The sequence below is a fragment of the Triticum urartu genome, chromosome 2A (assembly GCF_056163025.1).
Source record: "Triticum urartu cultivar PI428250 chromosome 2A, HENAU_Tu73, whole genome shotgun sequence".
NCBI lineage: Eukaryota > Viridiplantae > Streptophyta > Magnoliopsida > Poales > Poaceae > Triticum > Triticum urartu.
Window position 1 is genome coordinate 85,561,798 of NC_141874.1, and position 15,867 is coordinate 85,577,664.

At 45.3% G+C, this 15,867-nt stretch overlaps 1 protein-coding gene across 1 annotated transcript; it reads left to right on the forward strand.

The window, feature by feature from the left end:
- The first annotated feature begins 14,091 nt into the window (after positions 1-14,091).
- LOC147983961 (uncharacterized) lies at positions 14,092-14,928 on the forward strand. Its single transcript, XM_087540927.1, has 2 exons — positions 14,092-14,110; positions 14,204-14,928. The coding sequence occupies exons 1-2, from the start codon at positions 14,092-14,094 to the stop codon at positions 14,926-14,928; spliced, it is 744 nt and encodes a 247-aa protein (XP_087397053.1).
- Positions 14,929-15,867: the final 939 nt, after the last annotated feature.

The window sequence follows — 15,867 nt, forward strand, 5'->3', positions numbered from 1 at the left end:
AAGTCTCTTATGATTCTCCCACTATTATTCATGAGAAGAATTTTGCTTGTGTGGAGAGTAATAAAAATTCTATGCTTATGCATCATGAAAAGAATGCTTTAGGTGCTGGTTATATTGTTGAATTCATTCATGATGCTACTGAAAATTATTATGAGGGAGGAATATATGCTTGTAGGAATTGCAATAATATCAAGTTTCCTCTCTATGTACTTAAAATTTTGAAGCTATGCTTGTTTTACCTTCCTATGCAAGTTGATTCTTGTTCCCACAAGTTGTTTGCTCACAAAATCCCTATGCATAGGAAGTATGTTAGACTTAAATTTGCTAGTCATATTCTTCATGATGCTCTCTTTATGTTTCAATTCTTATCTTTTATGTGAGCATCATTGAAATCATCATGCCTAGCTAGGGGCGTTAAACGATAGCGCTTGTTGGGAGGCAACCCAACTTTATTTTTGTTCCTTTCTTTTTGTTACTGTTTAGTAATAAATAATTCATCTAGCCTCTATTTAGATGTGGTTTTATGCTTTTAATTAGTGTTTGTGCCAAGTAGAATCTTTGGGAAGACTTGGGGAAAGTCTTGTTGACCATGCTGTCAAAAACAGAAACTTTAGCTCTCACGAGAATTGCTGCCATTTTTATTTGGAGAGTGATATTTAGTTAATTATTTTTGCAGATGATTAATAGATAAATTCCTCAGGTCCAGAAATTTATTTTAGAATTTTTGGGGTTCCATAAGTATACGTTTGATCCAGATTACTACAGACTGTTCTGTTTTTGACAGATTCTGTTTTTCGTGTGTTGTTTGCTTATTTTGATGAATCTATGGCTAGTAAAAGAGTTTATAAACCATAGAGAAGTTGGAATACAGTAGGTTTAACACCAATAAAAATAAACAACAAGTTCACTACAGTACCTTAAAGTAGTCTTTTGTTTTCTTTCTCTAACGGAGCTCACGAGATTTCTATTGAGTTTTGTGTTGTGAAGTTTTCAAGTTTTGGGTGAATTCTTTTGATGGATTATGGAACAAGGAGTGGCAAGAGCCTAAGCTTGGGGATGCCCATGGCACCCCCAAGATAATCCAAGGACACCAAAAAGTCAAAGCTTGGGGATGCCCCGGAAGGCATCCCCTCCTTCGTCCACTTCCATCGGTAATTTACTTGGAGCTATATTTTTATTCACCACATGATATGTGTTTTGCTTGGAGCGTCTTGTATTATTTGTGTCTTTCTTGTTAGTCTACCACAATCATCCTTTCTGTACACACCTTTTGAGAGAGCCATGTATGAATTGAAATTTGTTAGAATACTCTATGTGCTTCACTTATATCTTTTGAGCTTGATAGTTTACTCTATGTGCTTCACTTACATCTTTTTGAGCGTGATAATTTTTGCTCTAGTGCTTCACTTAGATCTTTTAGAGCACGGCGGTGGTTTATTTTAAAGAAACTTGATCTCTCATGCTTCACTTATATTATTTTGAGAGTCGTTAATAGCATGGTAATTTGCTTAATGTTAATATACTTGGTATTCAAGATATGTGAAACTTTCTATTTAGTGGGTTGAATACTAAGATAAGTTTGATGCTTGATAATTGTTTTGAGATATGGAGGTGATAATATCATAGTCGTGCTAGTTGAGTAGTTGTGAATTTGAGAAATACTTGTGTTGAAGTTAGCAAGTCCCGTAGCATGCACGTATGGTTAAAGTTGTGTAACAAATTTGAAGCATGAAGTGTACCTGGCTTGTGCATCCTTATGAGTGGCGGTCGGGGACGAGCGATGGTCTTTTCCTACCAATCTATCCCCCTAGGAGCATGCGCGTAGTACTTGATTTTTGATGACTTCTAAATTTTTGCAATAAGTATATGAGTTCTTTTGACTAATGTTGAGTCCATGGATTATACGCACTTTTACCTTTCCGCCATTTGCTATCCTCTTCGGTACCGTGCATTGCCCTTTCTCACATTGAGAGTTGGTGCAAACTTCGCCAGTGCATCCAAACCCTGTGATATGATACGCTCTTTCACACATAAACCTCCCTATATCTTCCTCAAAACAGCCACCATACCTACCTATCATGGCATTTCCATAGCCATTCCAAGATATATTGCCATGCAACTTCCATCATCATCATCATCATGGCATGCTTTACTTTTGTCATATTGCCATTGCATGATCTTGTAGTTGACATCGTATTTGTGGCAAAGCCACCATGCATTATTTTTCATACATGTCACTCTTGATTCATTGCACCATCCCGGTACACCGCCAGAGGCATTCATATAGAGTCATATCTTGTTCTAGTATCGAGTTGTAATCAATAGAAGTGTGATGATCATCATTATTAGAGCATTGCCCAATCAAAAAGAGAGAGAGAGAGAGAGAAAGGCCAAAAAGAAAAAAAGAAAGGCCCAAAAAAAGAGAAAATAAAAAGGGCAATGCTACTATCTCTTTTTCCACACTTGTGCTTCAAAGTAGCACCTTGTTCTTCATGTAGTGAATCTCATATATTGTGCTTCAAAGTAGCACCATGATTTTCATATAGTGAGTCTCATAAGTTGTCTTGTTCATACTAGTGGGAATTTTTCATTATAGAACTTGTCTTGTATATTCCAACGATGGGCTTCCTCAAAATGCCCTAGGTCTTCATGAGCAAGCAAGTTGGATGCACACCCACTAGTTTTCTTTGGTTGAGCATTCTTAGCTCTAGTGCATCCGTTGCATGGCAATCCCTACTCCTAGCATTAACATCAATTGATGGGCATCTCCATAGCTCATTGATTAGCCTCGTTGATGTGAGACTTTCTCCTTTTTTGTCTTCTCCACACAATCCCCATCATCATATTCTATACCACCCATAGTGCTATGTCCATGGCTCGCGCTCATGTATTGCATGAAGGTTGAAAAAGTTTGAGATTATTTGAGTATGAAACAATTGCTTGGCTTGTCATAGGGGGTATAGAAGTTGGGAACATCTTTATGTGACGAAAATGAAGCATGGCCTAACTATATGATTTTGTAGGGATGAACTTCCTTTGGCCATGTTATTTTGAGATGACATAATTGTTTGATTAGTATGCTTGAAGTATTATCATTTTTATGTCAATATGAACTTTTGTCTTGAACCTTTCGGATCTGAATATTCATACCATGATTAAGAAGATTTACATTGAAATTATGCCAAAGTATCACTCCGCATCAAAAATTCTCTTTTTATCATTTACCTACTCGAGGACGAGCAGGAATTAAGCTTGGGAATGCCTGATACATCTCCAACGTATCTATAATTTTTGATTGCTCCATGCTACTTTATCTACTGTTTTGGACTATATTGGGCTTTATTTTCCACTTTTATATTATTTTTGGGACTAACCTATTAACCGGAGGCCCAGCCCAGAATTGTTGTTTTTTGCCTATTTCAGTATTTCGAGGAAACAGAATATCAAACGGAGTCCAAACGGAATGAAACCTTCGGGAACGTGATCTTCTCACCGAACGTGATCCAGGAGACTTGGACCCTACTCCAAGAAGTTTCCGGGGAGGTCATGAGGGTGGAGGGCGCCCCCCCCCCCCCCCCCTGGGCGCGCCCCTGCCTCGTGGGCCCCTCAGAGCTCCACCGACGTGCTTCTTTCGCCTATATATCTCCATATACCCTAAAAACATCAAAGAAAGATAGATCGGGAGTTCCGCCGCCGCAAGCCTCCAGAACCACCAAAAACCAATCGGGACCCCTTTCCGGTACCATGCCGGAGGGGGGATCCATCTCCGGTGGCCATCTTCATCATCCCGGCGCTCACCATGATGAGGAGGGAGTAGTTTTCCCTCGGGGCTGAGGGTATGTACCAGTAGCTATGTGTTTGATCTCTCTCTCTCTCTCGTGTTCTCTCTCGTGTTCCTCTATGGCACGATCTTGATGTATCCCGAGCTTTGCTGTTGTAGTTGGATCTTATGATGTTTCTCCCCCTCTACTCCTTTGTGATGAATTGAGTTTCCCCTTTTGAAGTTATCTTATCGGATTGAGTCTTTATGAGAACACTTGATGTATGTCTTGGTGATCAACTTGCGGGTTTCGTGACATTGGGAACCTATGCATAGGAGTTGGCACACGTTCTTGATTCTCCGGTAGAAACTTTGGGGCACTCTTTGAAGTACTTTTATGTTGGTTGGATAAATCTGAGATTGTGTGATGCATATCATATAATCATGCCCACGGATACTTGAGGTGACAATGGAGTATCTAGGTGACATTAGGGTTTTGGTTGATTTGTATCTTAAGGTGTTATTCTAGTAAAAACTCCAGGGTTGTTTGTGATACTTATAGGAATAGCCCAACGGATTGATTTGAAAGAATAACTTTGAGGTGGTTTCGTACCCTACCATAATCTCTACGTTTGTTCTCCGCTATTAGTGGCTTTGGAGTGACTCTTTGTCGCATGTTGAGGGCTTGTCACATGATCTATCTATGTTATTGTTGAGAGAACTTACACTAGTGAAAGTATGAACCCTAGGCCTTGTTTCCTAGCATTGCAATACCGTTTACACTCACTTTTATCATTAGTTACCTTGCTGTTTTTATATTTTCAGATTACAAAAACCTTTATCTACTATCCATATACCACTTGTATCAACATCTCTTCGCCGAACTAGTGCACCTATACAATTTACCATTGTATTGGGTGTGTTGGGGACACAAGAGACTCTTTGTTATTTGGTTGCAGGGTTGCTTGAGAGAGACCATCTTCATCCTACGCCTCCTACGGATTGATAGACCTTAGGTCATCCACTAGAGGGAAATTTGCTACTGTCCTACAAACCTCTGCACTTGGAGGCCCAACAACGTCTACAAGAAGAAGGTTGTGTAGTAGACATCAGGCGGCTCTCCCAGTAGATGGTGATGATCCGACAGCGGTGGAAACCTGGAAGATCAGGGAACTTGTCCAAACAGCCCTGGCTCAGCAAGAGACCTACTCCTACAGCCGGGACAGGATTCACTCAACTTCTCTGCCCTGGTTAGCTCGGCCTCGTCAAAACCAGAGCCCGATTTACAGTAGACATATGGAGTCAGAGGCCTTGTCAAGTATCGCTCAGCGCCGGAACCAGCCCGGCGGAAATAACCCAGTTCAGGATCGGATACGTCAGGAGGACGAGCGGGCGGCTCAGCTAGCGGCTCAGCTAGCAGCCCAACAGGACTCACCGGCTTACCCGACGACTTCCGTTGAGGCGGGTGTTACTACTAGAACCGGAGGAGTTCCTTGTCTGGTACCGGCTCTACGTAATGTACGTTTGCCCAAAGATTTCAAGGGACCTCGAAAGGTGCCGAATTATACGGCCGATTTACAGCCTAGGGCGTGGATTGAAAGTTACGAGATGGCCATGGAGCTACTGGAGGTTAGTGATGAAGCGATGGCTAAATACTTCACCATGATGTTGGACGGAACGGCCCATTCTTGGTTAAAGGGTTTGCCACCCAATTCCATTGGTTCATGGGCGGAGCTAAAGGCCCGTTTCATCCAGAACTTCAAGGACACTTGCAAGCAGTCTATGTCGATTGTGGACCTGAAAAATTGTAAGCAAGAGGAAGGTGAATCTATGACTCATTGGGTGCGCCAGGTCAAAGATATAATACATTCGTCTGACAAGATGGATGCCGGCTCAGCAGTTCTCATGCTGGAGAAGAATTGCCACTTTGAGCCTCTGAGACAGAAACTGGGGCACCTTAAGCGTGATTGCAACGATATGGGGACGCTGATGGCGGCTTTAGTCAACTATGTCGATTCTGATAGTACCAAGGATCCCGCGTCTGATGAGGAAAGACAGGGAAGGGAAAGAAGAACGGTAATGGAAAGGGTCAGCAGCATAACCCGGCGAGTCAAGGAGGCAATAAGCGTAAGGCGGACGGTAACCCGAAATTTGTGGCCAATGCACAGGGTAACAATCAGAAGCGCAAAGGAAAGCCACCCCCTCGGTTTGGTGGGTCAGGTCCGTCTCTTGAGCAACTACTCAATGAGCCCTGCCCGAAACACGGCACCCGGGAACGACCAGCAACTCATTTATGGAAGGATTGCGCAATCATGAAGGCTTTCAAGAATTCTAATACGTTTGATGGCAATCAAGGCCCAGGCGGCGGCTCAGGAGCTGGCGGCTTTCATGGCCCGGGCGGCGGTTCAGGATCCGGTTTTCAGGGAAGCCAGGGTGGTTATAATCAACAGCAGTCTGGTCAAGGAGGTCAGCAGCAGCAGCAGTCGGATTATCAGAGCCATCCAAAACAGCTAAACAGTGGGCAGTATCACGTGTTCACCACAAGTTTGTGTAAACGTGATCAGAAAGTTCATAAGAGGGCTGTGAATTCTGTTGAGCTGGCAGTCCCTCGTTACTTGAGGTGGTCGGAACAGCCTATTGTCTGGAGCAGGGAGGATCACCCTCCCCGGGTTGATAATCCGGGTCAACTGGCCCTGGTGGTGGCACCGCAAGTTGGTGGTTATAAATTTACTAAGGTGCTCATGGATGGAGGTAGCGGCATCAACATCCTCTATTACGAGACCTTTCGGTGCATGGGCTTAACTGACAAGAATTTAAAGACTTCCAACACCGTCTTCCATGGAGTGGTGCCTGGTAAGTCGGCGTATCCTGTGGGTAAGATTGAACTAGAGGTGGCCTTTGGAGACGAGCATGATTCTAGGGCGGAAAAGTTAACTTTTGAAGTGGTCAAAATCAAGATTCCATATCACGCTTTGTTCGGGCGGCCGGCTTATGCCAAGTTCATGGCGCGGCCGTGTTATGTTTATTTACAGCTCAAGATGTCGGGTTACAAGGGTACCATCACTGTGCATGGAAGCCGAAAGGTGGCCCTGGAGTGCGAAGAAGGCGATGCGGCTTATGCCGAGTCTGTCTGTGCAGCAGAGGAGCTCAAATTTTATCAAGATAACGTTGACTCGGCGGATATGACCTCCCTCAAGAAGCCAACTACGGAGCATGACCCGGCCATGAAGTTTAAATCGGCTGCAGAGACTAAGCTTGTTGATTTTACTCCGGGCGATTCGTCTAAGCAATTCAGCATCAGTGCCAACTTGGATCCTAAATAGGAAAGCGCGCTCATCAAGTTCATCCGTGAGAACCGGGACATCTTTGCATGGAAGCCTTCTGACATGCCGGGTGTACCGAGAGGACTCGCTGAGCACACTCTTAATATTGATCCGAAGTATAAGCCGGTCAGGCAGTCTCTGCGGCGATTCAATGAGGAACGACGAAAAGCTATAGGAGAAGAGGTCGCCCGGCTCTTGGCGGCTGGGTTCATTGTCGAAGTTTTTCACCCGGAGTGGTTGGCTAACCCGGTGCTCGTGCTCAAGAAAAACAGCACCTGGCGGATGTGTGTCGATTACACGGACTTAAATAAGGCTTGTCCGGCTGATCCTTTCGCTCTCCCCCGTATTGATCAAATCATTGATGCTACGGCGGGTTGTGTGCGTTTGAGCTTTTTGGATGCTTACTCTGGTTATCATCAGATCAAGATGGCAGTTAAGGACCAGGAGAAGACAGCTTTCATCACTCCGTTTGGAGCCTTCTGCTATGTGTCTATGCCTTTTGGGCTCAAGAGTGCCCAGGCAACTTATCAATGGTGTGTACAGAATTGTCTCCACAATCAGATTGGGCGCAATGTTCATGCTTATGTGGATGACATAGTGGTGAAATCCAGAGAGGCGGAAACCTTGATATCTGATCTCAGAGAAACCTTTGACAATCTCTGGGTTTACAAAATGATGCTTAACCCGGAGAAGTGTGTATTTGGTGTGCCTGTAGGCAAGCTTTTGGGATTCTTGGTCTCAAACAGGGGCATCGAGGCTAATCCGGAGAAGATTAAGGCAATCACTTCTTTGGCTAAACTGGCATGTATCAATGATGTTCAGGGACTGGCGGGTCGTGTTGCCGCTTTAAGCCGGTTCATAAGCCGGTTAGGTGAGAAGGCCCTACCGCTGTACCAACTGATGAAGAAGGCAGACACCTTTGTCTGGAGTAATGCTGCTAATGTTGCTTTTGAGGATTTGAAGAGGCAGTTATCTGAGCCGCCAGTTCTTGCAGCTCCCATTAACAAAGAGCCTTTGCTGTTATAGGTGGCTGCTAATTCACGAGCCGTCAGTGTGGCAATTGTGGTAGAGCGCAAGGAGGCTGGTAAGGAACATCCGGTTCAACGGCCGGTTTATTATGTCAGTGAGGTACTCATCGAGTCAAAACAAAGATATCCTCATTGGCAGAAACTTGTTTACGGGGTGTTCATGGCAAGCCGGAAGCTGAAGCAATACTTCCAAGGTCACCCTATCACTGTGGTAAGTTCTGCCCCCTTGGGAGACATTATTCAGAATAGAGAGGCTACAGGACGAGTCGCCAAGTGGGCCATCGAGCTCGGGCCTCATGGTCTGAAGTACGTACCACGCACTGCCATTAAGTCTCAAGCTTTGGTGGATTTCATCAATGACTGGACAGATCTACAGGCACCTGAGGAGAAGCCCGATAACACTTATTGGACTATTCACTTTGATGGGTCCAGACAGTTGGAAGGCTCGGGGGCTGGAGTCGTGTTAACTTCCCCTTGAGGTGACAAATTTTGTTATGTGCTCCGGCTTATGTTTCCTTGTACTAACAATGCAGCTGAGTACGAGGCCCTACTCCATGGTCTCCGGATGTCCAAAGAGATGAACTTGAGCCGGGTAAGATGCTTGGGAGACTCAGACCTTGTGGCTCAACAGGTGTCAGGCAAGTGGGACTCTAAAGATCCCCTTCTAGCGGCTTACCGTCGTGAAGTCGATGCTGTGGCTGGACATTTCAAGGGTTATGTGGTGGAACACATTGATCGAAAGAAGAATGAGGCGACTGATGCCTTAAGCCGGCTGGGATCTCAACGTAAGCCGGTGCCGCCTAACACCTTTCTTGATGTTTTGCATAATCCTTCTGTTAAGTTACCTACAGAGGAAGATCTGGCAATACCAGACCCGGAGGCACAGCTGGTGGCGGCTCTCCATGTTATCCCGGATTGGACAGTGCCTTATTTGGCTTACATGACCCGGGGAGAGTTGCCTGAAGATGAGACCTTGGCAAGACAAATCGCCCAGCGGTCCAAGTCCATGACAATTGTCAATGGCGAGTTACATCACTGGAGCGTTTCAACGTTGCATGTCACCTACAGAGGGTCAGGAGATCCTTCGTGAGATTCATGAAGGTGATTGTGGTCATCACGCCGGCCCAAAATCTCTTGTGGCCAAAGCTTTCCGTCATGGGTTTTATTGGCTGACGGCTCATGTTGATGCAGAAGACCTGGTCAGTAAATGTGACGGATGTCAGAAATTCTCACGAGGAGCCCATGTGCCGGCTCAAGAATTGAGGATGATTCCAATTACTTGGCCATTTGCAGTCTGGGGGCTTGATATGGTCGGGCCTTTCAAAAGGTCTAAGGATAAAAAGACGCACCTCTTGGTGGCGGTTGACAAGTTCACAAAGTGGGTGGAGGCGGAGCCAGTCAGTAAGTGTGATGCAGCCACGGTGGTCCACTTTATGAAAAAGGTGATTTTTCGCTTTGGTTTTCCACACAGCATCATAACTGATAATGGCACTAACCTCTCCAAAGGAGCTATGGAAGAGTTCTGTCAACAAGAGCATATCCGGCTTGACGTTTCAGCTGTGGCTCACCCTCAATCCAATGGTCAAGCAGAACGAGCTAATCAAGAAATCTTGAGGGGTATCAAGCCCCGGCTCTTGGTCCCTGACGTGGAATTGTCACGGCAGATGTCCTCTTGCAAGGACTTGATCGTGGAGCCATCGCAACTAGGAAGCTTAAAGGGGTTAATCGGGACAAAGGACACGCGAGGTTTATACTAGTTCAGCCCCTTACGGTGAAGGAAGGCCTACGTCTAGTTAGGTTGGTATTGCTTGAGGTTTCGATGGCCAGGGAGCGAGATACGCTATGCCCGGTTCTCGATTGGTTGTTTCTTCCCCTAAGCCGCCAGCGGGTCATTCCCTTATATACATGGGTCGACGCCCTACAGCTTACAGAGTCCCGGCCGGCTCATAAACAGTGTCTGGCTCGGTGACTAGTTACTTCTACCTTACAATACAAGTCACGCCCTCATGGTGGTTTATCACTATGGGCTATAAATTGCCTGTGGGCCTTTAGACCCTTTACTGAGCCGCCATCTTCACGTCTTGGTCTTGGGCTTCAGATGGGCTTCTTTTTGTACAACCCGGCCCCTTCTGGGTGGCTTACATAAATAGTTATATCCCCAACATTAGGCCCCAGATTGATTTGAACCGGTTCATGTCAATCTTTAAAAACCTTATGAACTGGCCTTCAGTCTTCTATTTTGTGCGGAAACTTTAACCCGCCGTGACGTCATCATCTAGATCCGGGTTAAATCTCCGTGACATCATCTTCAATAAAACTCATATTTTATTCCATCATATCCTCCAACGGATCTTCGCCTTTACTGACCATCCCGAGAATCGAGGCGTCGGGGCCGCTGGATAATGATGCTTTGGTCTCCTCGTTTCTCGCGCCATCTTGGTCGGCCCCTCCTTATAAATAGATGTGACCTAGGCCTTCTCCATTTCCTTCAGTCGTCTTCCTCCTCGCGCTTCCTTCTCTGCTGCTCAAGCTCCGCCACCTCCACCGTTGAACCCCTCATCTTCACCGACTCAGGCCGCTGCATCACCCTGATTCCGACCAGAAAAACGACGGCGACCCTCCGCAGCTCTTCCGCATCTGTGAGTTCCTCTTTTCCCTTTTCCAGATCTGCATTGAAACCATCTTGAGTTCGTCGGCGTTCATCACCGCCCGACGCAGACCTCCATTAGATTTGACATCCAATGCCTTGTTTAGATTATAAAAACAACTTAGAACTGCTGCAAAAAATGTTTATGCTTATCCTGTATGAGAACAGATCTCATTTCCCTTGTTTTTGGAAGCCTTCCGCGAGTATATGAACTTCTTTGTACTGTTTTTAGGTCTAGAAATGCTTTCTTTCTCAGAACCTTGTTTGATCCAAAATAATGATTGCAACTTGTGAAACCTGTTTGTTCCACATTTAGCCAAAAAACTGCATCTGTTGACTCTGCTTCAGCCATAACAATTCATGTGACCGGTTTAAGATAATACCGGTTCTCAGCACCGCTTGCTTATGGCGACTTAAGAAAACCTTAATCATCTTTAGTACCTGCAGCTGTTAAACATTATTACATAGTTACATGTATGTCATTAGGCCCCTACTTAAGCCGCCATCTCAGATAACCCAATAATGCTTATTCTCCGGGTTATAATAAACCGAAAAATTTCCTTTATCTTGTTGTAGGCTTCAATTTACCCAATGGCACCCAAAGCTGTTAAACCTCCGATTACCTGCAACTGGGTCACATCCATTGTTACAGAGAGCAAACTGTCCGAGTTTGTAAAGTCTGGCCATCTGCCCAAGAAGGACGTCATGTCTTATCGTGCTCCTGACCCGTCTGAAGAGAAACCTCAACCCAAGGAAGGGGAGGTGATCATTTTCACTGATCACATGAGCCGGGGATTTGCTCCTCCCGGTTCAAAATTCTTTAGAGACGTTTTGCACTTCTTTGACTTAAGACCTCAAGACATCGGGCCCAACTTTGTGTCAAATATCTGCAACTTTCAAGTTTTCTGTGAGGTCTACCTTGGAGAAGAACCCAGCCTACTTCTGTTCAGGGAATTGTTCTATTTGAACCGGCAGAATGAACGGGCTAACAGGCCCAGTCTGGAGCTTGGTGGCATATCAATTCAAAGGCGGAGAGACTGCCTATTCCCTTATGCTGAATTGCCGAGTCATCCAAAGGACTAGAACCAGACATGGTTCTACTGCCAAGATACTCCTCCGGCTGGCGAAAATCCACTGCCCGGCTTCCGCGCATTGCGCCTTGAACCTTCTCACCCACTGCCGGATAAGTTGACAGCTATTGAACGCCTGCCACTCACCCCCAAAATCAAGAGGATTAAAGCTCTTTTAGGGAACGGCTTAGATGGCATTGACCTGGTCCGAGTCTGGGTTGCTTGGAGAATAATTCCATTAAGCCGCCGCCCCGGCTTAATGTGTAATTATTCAGGCAAGAAAGATGACCCTCAGCGTCATAGCCCTGACGACTTACCAGATGACGTAGTGGAAGCTACAACTCAGTCCTTGTTGAAGGAGGGCATAGTGAATAGTAACGCCTTCGGCTTACTACCTTTTTGCCAGAAGAACCCGGCCCCTGCAGTAAGTTTCCAGCCGTCGGGTTATGTTTTATCATGTTAGGCTGTATTCTTACGCATAACCAGTTATAACCTTTTACAGGCAAATGATAACTTCTAGAACACGCAATATGATCATGAGGCGGCCAAGAAAGCCAGGGCGGCCAAGAGAGCCAAAAAGAAAACCACCAAGCCCACCACCTCAAGGAAAAGGAAGCCAAGCGCCTCTGAGCTGTTTCAGCTTGATGATACTGATGATAACGAGGAAGAGGTAACCTTTGAATTTCCCTTTCTCCTTTATTTCTACCTTACTGATGCTAACCTTCTTTCAGGAAGACACAGGCAACAGCCAACCCGTCGAGGAAGAGGTAATTGTAATCTCCTCCAACTCCGAGCTTCAGCCGTGTCAGAAAATTCGAAGAGTAACCCGGAAAGTAAGATTTTCACATCCTTTGGCTTACCAAGATCCTGACTTTCTTTTGAAGCGACAGATTTATGAGAGCCGGAGGCAGACCCGGACCAGCAAAGACGCGGAACTCTCCTCCGGCTTACCTGATGTGACCAGGAAACGCCAGGCTGAAGTTATCTCCGATTTACACCTTCTTTTTCCTTTGGCGGGTTTCATTTGTTAGCCTCTCAATTATTCTGACTCCAACTATTAGGATATTTCACCTTCCTCCAGTGAGTCTATGCAGTCCAACATGCCAGCCTTCAAAACTGCCCCCGGGTAATATAAACTTGTTGTACCTTATGCCTTATTTTACTCATATTTGTTGTATTTAACCTGTCTACCTTTTCCACAGTGTGCAAGTAAAGCCCGCAAAAGGGCAAAAAAGAATAAGCCGCCCCAAGAGCCGGTTGTGACTGAACCAGAGCTGGGCACAGCTGCTCCTGACGCCTCTGCTCACGAGCCGCCGCCTCAACCATCTCATGATGTTCCTATATCTTCCTCTGACCCGCCTACTGAGCAAACCTTCAACGATTCTGGTAACCCGGAGGCTCCTAGCCCCGCCAAGGCAAATGATCAGGAAGTTGAAATTCTCAAGACTCGGTTTGTTGAGCCGGCACAGCCATCTGTACTTGCCAAGTGTTCTAAAGAGGAATTGGTAGAACGCCGAAAGGCCAAGCTGGACGTCACTGACTATACTCATTTGAGTATTGGAGAGATTGTCCCCGGCTATATCAATCAAGTACAAAGCAGCCGTGACCTGGAAATTGACATGGTGAAGCAGATACAGCAAAAATCTGAGGTATGACTTATGCTAGCTTACTTTCAATCACACTTGCTGTACCAGCCCCCAAGTCTATTGCTTATGAATAAATATGATGTAGACTTAGAAAAATTGTTAGACCTGCTTGCCCGGCTTAAAGAAAAAATATTTGAACCAGATGTAACACAATACCTTTAACTTGCGATATACATTAGCCCCCAAGTGCCAAAAATCTTTGCTTGCAAGGTATTTGGGACTTAATATCCAGGACCGGCTTAATAATTTAGAAAGCTTCGGTATACATTAGCCCCCAAGTGTCAAGTATCTTTGCTTGCAAATTGCTTGGGACTTAATATTATTTACCGTAATTTTAACTACTATCCGGTGCAATGCAGGCCACCATAAGTAAATTTGAATCGGAGATTGCTGACTTGAAGAATCGCCTGGCAGCCCAGGAAAGTGAAATTGAAAAGGCCAACTCCAAATTTGAATTCAGCGTCTCTGAACAAGAGAAGCTGAAGCCAAATTTTGAATCGGAGAAGAAAATTTGGGCTGACAAAAAGGCCGCACTGGTGACCCGGGCCGAGACAGCAGAGGCATCGCTTGCGGAAGCAATGGCCGAACTGTCTGACTTAAAGCGCCAGATATCTCGAATGGTCTCAGCAATCTTTGGTGAGTGACTTACTCAAACCTTAAACACTGCAAAACTCCTTGAATGACCATTTCAGTTGTCTCCTCTGACTCACCTTATGCTTAATAACGCAGGCCCCAGGAGCACAAATCTCAAGCAGAACATGGTGATCAAGCTGAAGGCGGTTTATACTCTGGTGGAACAACTCTACACCGGGTCACAACGTGCTCTGGCCATTGTGGCTTTATCAAATGATGTTCCCTATCTCCTGCAAGATGTGCTGAAACGGCTTGCTGTGCTACCTCAGCGAATCCAAGAGTTAAGACGAGCATCTGCAAGAGCTGGAGCTATAGCCGCATTGAGCCGGGACAAGGCGTGGCTTCCAGAACTAGACCCCGCTGATATTGCTCTTGGCTATCCAAGTTTAAAGGAAGATGGCACCGTGTTTAATGATAAGGATTTCACCGCCTGTGTGAAGGATATACGTCCGGTGGCTACTCTTATTGGGAACGATACTGACCTCACCAAGTGTCAGCCGGGTTATGACAAGGAGAATCGGAGGATCCCCACGCCGCATTATGACGATGTCAGCTTGATCCCTCCAACCCGTAAGCACACCTTTGCTCCTGAAGTCGACCCAACCGGTTTAATAGATGATGAAGCTGAGTTTGAGGCCTTGAGTGGCATTGACTGGGCCTCATCATCCTTCCAGGACAAAGAAGCCGGCGGAGAGACGGAGAGACGGAGAAGGATAACCCGGAGGCTTCAAATTAACCCCAAGAGTAGCTTGTCAGGCGCCACCTGCTTATGTCATTGTAGAAAACAATGCCGCATCATTCAGACTCGGGGAGTCTTGTAACAAAGTAAAAGATACCTTGAGTTTTGCTATGCCTTTGCGCATGCTTATGGCCCTTAATACTTGCATAAGCCGCTGCCACTATTCTCTTTGTAGTTTGTATGAATCTGTTATGTCCTTTGCAAAAATACCTTGCATTGCCCTGTGATGATTACAGCTGCTTTTCCGGCTTATATAAACCAACCCCTGAGGGTAAGTTTAACTCCTGAAAATTGGCACATACAAGTTCACCTGGTACTTAACAACCTATGTAACCAATATTAATCCTGGAAGATTGTAATGTATTGTATTGTCAAGAGGGTCACAAGATATGCAATGTTGACACTTGTAAAATATGATGAACAAAATTCAAGGGTCTCTGATTCGAATACAATCAGTGAACCGTTCCAAAGGGGTTGAGCTAAGATTCGGATACGATCTGTTAGCCCCCAGTGGCTGTGGCGATGCCGATCAAGTGGGTATCAACAGCTATGTTCTCTTTGGTTCGAATACGGCCTATGTTTGAATAGGAAGCCCCCAAGTGACCATAAGAGTTGTTTAATGATGCTGATTCGAATACAATCCACGTCAAACCCAAAAGGGGTTAAGCTATGATTCAAATATGATCAAGAAGCCCCCAAGTGGGTTTGGCAGTATGCCGATCAAGTGGGTATCGACAGCTATGTTCTCTTTGGTTCGAATACGACCTATGTTTGAACAAGAAGCCCCCAAGTGATCACGGATAGATTCAGATATGATCATAAGCCAGACCAAAGGAAAGCCGGATTCAGATATGATCCGCTTCTCCTTGGTTATCTCCACCACCTAACAAAGAAAACACATAAACCTTTTTGGGAGTGGCAGAAAAGGACAGAGGTCCTGCTTTATTGATTTATGTAATATACATAGTATAAGTATATACACATTAGAGCCGATGGATCAACTATAATAAGGCCGAAGATG